This window comes from Capsicum annuum, unplaced genomic scaffold, assembly GCF_002878395.1.
Source record: "Capsicum annuum cultivar UCD-10X-F1 unplaced genomic scaffold, UCD10Xv1.1 ctg54318, whole genome shotgun sequence".
Taxonomy (NCBI): Eukaryota; Viridiplantae; Streptophyta; class Magnoliopsida; order Solanales; family Solanaceae; genus Capsicum; species Capsicum annuum.
This window is the reverse complement of record NW_025862505.1, coordinates 907-3870: the sequence shown is the minus strand read 5'-3', so window position 1 is coordinate 3870 and position 2964 is coordinate 907. Positions and strand designations below refer to the sequence as shown.

The window sequence follows — 2964 nt, the reverse complement described above, 5'->3', positions numbered from 1 at the left end:
AACCTTGGATACATGTGAAGTTGGCGACTTGTCGTAGAATAGAGCGACGTGTTCAACTGAAGTTGCTTCTTTAAATTTTGATTTTGCTTCACTTCCAAATGCCTCAAAATAGCACCAATCAGGTATATCAGTTGTACCAACAATTAGAGCAAGGTTGCATACTGGGTTCCTACCAGCTGCAGCAGCAAACTTGTCTGCTGCCTACACGGGTACATTTTTTTATCAACTTAGACACTTCATACGTATATCACTGATATGAAGAAAAATCATATAAGTATCATACATTTTCTTTTAGAGGATTGATTTTCCAAATATTCAATCAACTAATATTTTTTCTCTCAAATAATTACTTATTTTCTTAATTTTACTTTTTTATCCCAACTTAAAAACTTTATAAAATATTAACTATAGTTGAATGACAATGATAATATAATACCTATTTTACTTCTTTTCTCATTAGTTTCCGGGAACTTCATATATTCAACATATTCGACCTCCCTTAAATCAACTTTAAAATTTCCAATAGATTAACCTCTTGACTACGTGAATCATTTTGTTTATTTGAAGGAAAAAAAGATTAGTGTGCAAAATATTGTATGAACGCTGAGGTTAAAGAGAAGATATTTACTTCACACATTGATTTGCAGCAAGCTGTCCCTGACAACCACAACTGCATATGGAGCATGGTACAATTGTTTTGCTGTAGAAAACAGACAATGAAACACTCCACGTAGCTGCAATCATCACAGACAGATTAAAAGTTAAAAGATATCAGTGAACTAAAGTTACAGTATGGCAACGAAAGATTGATCGAAGCTTAGTTTACTTACCAACTGCTTTAGTCTTTCGACGTCCTTTATCTATACTGAACTTGCTTGGAGGGACTGGAAAGGGCTGACCACATGTATATCTACGAATCCCAAGTGTGAATTTTTCAGGTATACGAGGACTGGATCCATCATCAGAAGCAATTCCAATGCCCATCTCAAAAGAAGCACCATATCTTCCGAGATCCTGAGTCATGGATTTCAACACTTCACCCTTGCAGCAATTTGTAGTCTGCATATTATACGAAATTCCAGGAAGGAGGTCAACAATCATGAGCTTTTTCTCACAACATTGTGGGCTTCCTCTGACGACAGAACAATTACCTTGCTCTGTAGTTTCAGCACCCCGCATATCCCATATTACTTCCTTACCATGCCAGCTCCAGCTTAACTTCCAAACAGGTTGCTCTACATGGCCGAAAAGTTAATAGTTGAAGATTGAGACTCTAATTTGGGATAGACAAAAGAGTTCAAACTTAGAAAGAACATTTTGATAGTTGAAGATTGAGACTCTAATTTGGGATAGACAAAAGAGTTCAAATTTAGAATGAACGTTTGCCTATTTGTCTCTATTTCCCATTGAATGAGATATGATGTTGCAGATAAATTTTTTGAAGGATGTAAAAAAATGACAAGTAGTGGCAGAGAATCATTCTCATGGAGTAGATTTTCTTGAGTTCTCAGAGCAAGAACATCCATTTGTGGTTTTGACAGTTCTTAACAACAATCCTGGTATGTGTGTTTACTTTGTTAGATATTGCATGCATATTTCTAGTGACTTTAGCATTTTAGGTTTCTGGTTTTTCTGACTACTTAAATTATCTATATACAGAGACTTTCGGTCCCGACCATCGTCCAATAGTGGAGTTTTCTCTTCATAATATCCAAACAATGAAGCTTCTCCAGAAGATTCAGCAACAATGTTTTAACACGAACAAAAAAGATTTGTAGAAAAATGACAATACAACAACGCCACAGGAGATGCATTATTAGTGGAAGGGAATACCGACGAAGCTAAAAACAAGTGTGTCAGAGGTGCCAATGATGGAGATCAACTGAAAAACAAAGGTGTTAAAGTAGCCATCTCTGCAGAAGTAGACAAGCAGAAGAACAAGAAAGGTAAAAAGCTTAGAGGGGCAAAACAACAGCTAAAAGAGAATCAAGAAGCAACTTACCACGGCTTCAGTAGTGAAAGTTTCGATAATTCTGCCCTCTAGGTTGGACGTAAAGAAGATGTTGTAGTGAGAACAAAGAAGATGAAGTTTGAGGATAAAACAAATCAACAGAAATAAAATATCGATGTACAGAACAAGAAAAGGGCCAAAAACAAAAAAGACCCCCTTGGACGAGATAGAGCAGACAAGCTAGATATGCTTATTGAACAATATACATCCAAATTCACACACAACATTTCTAATCAAACTGATGGTAACCAGCTCTAAGCTGCTTAAGAGGTAGTTCCAATCCTATACTATTCTGAAGTTCGTAGGTAGCTTAATATTATGGTGATAGTAAGAACAACTACGTTGTCCATTTTGATTTGTATTTTGTTGTATTTTCTCCCTAAAATATTTGTTAATAGTTATAAGTTTAAAAAATATGAGAGAATAATTTTAATCAAAGATTTTGTTCTTTTTGCAATTGTTATGTTTTCTTTTTAGCCACCAAGACTAGGACTTCCAGGATTTGAGATGAGGGGATTGAAATTATGCAAAAATGTCCCAGTTATGTGTTGAATTCCTTAATGTTTCTTGCATAAACGGGTTGATATGAACGTCTAATTTTCTGGAAAAGCAATTCAATTGCCCCAGGTGAGATGTGGCATTTTGAAGTTTCATGAGGGCCAACAATCAAGTGTACATGAGCAGGCTCTGTAAGATTCAATATACGTGAATGCAATAATGAAGATGTCATAATACATGTGGTCATAATAATTGCCATACCAATATTGTTGATAAGATAACACCATCTTCAATGCTGTAATAGTGACAGTTTTCTTATTCATACTTTTTATTTTTTGGAAACTAGCTAAAGAAAAAAGCATAAAATTTTGACAATACATTTTTTCTTAACCGCGCGAATAAAAAATCAATATTTTGGTAAATTAACTTATTCAAATATGAAGTTGTATCTACTG

General features: G+C 34.8%; 1 protein-coding gene and 1 long non-coding RNA gene across 3 annotated transcripts; one reads left to right on the top strand and one right to left on the bottom strand.

Moving 5' to 3' along the window:
• Nucleotides 1-69: 69 nt before the first annotated feature.
• On the bottom strand, nucleotides 70-2764 carry LOC124893127 (COBRA-like protein 6). Of its 2 annotated transcripts, XM_047404238.1 has the most exons (5): nucleotides 2003-2764; nucleotides 1152-1235; nucleotides 831-1059; nucleotides 629-734; nucleotides 70-201 (listed from the first exon to the last, which is right to left on the bottom strand). In XM_047404238.1, the coding sequence occupies exons 3-5, from the start codon at nucleotides 1021-1023 to the stop codon at nucleotides 144-146; spliced, it is 357 nt and encodes a 118-aa protein (XP_047260194.1). In that variant the 5' UTR covers nucleotides 1024-1059; nucleotides 1152-1235; nucleotides 2003-2764; the 3' UTR covers nucleotides 70-143. The 2 variants fall into 2 exon arrangements, with proteins under 2 accessions (XP_047260194.1, XP_047260193.1); XM_047404237.1 differs by having other exon boundaries at nucleotides 831-1235; nucleotides 2003-2737.
• Nucleotides 1407-1981, top strand: LOC124893128. Its single transcript, XR_007050559.1, has 2 exons — nucleotides 1407-1559; nucleotides 1660-1981. It is a non-coding gene; the product is annotated as an uncharacterized LOC124893128 (long non-coding RNA).
• Nucleotides 2765-2964: the final 200 nt, after the last annotated feature.

Coding starts and splice junctions, on each gene's coding strand:
- LOC124893127 (XM_047404237.1), bottom strand. CDS start 1,179: ATGCGGGGTGCTGAAACTACAGAGCAAGGTAATTGTTCTGTCGTCAGA. Junction 735..830: donor TCGAAAGACTAAAGCAGTTG/GTAAGTAAACTA, acceptor TGATGATTGCAG/CTACGTGGAGTGTTTCATTG. Junction 202..628: donor GCTGCAAATCAATGTGTGAA/GTAAATATCTTC, acceptor GTACCCGTGTAG/GCAGCAGACAAGTTTGCTGC.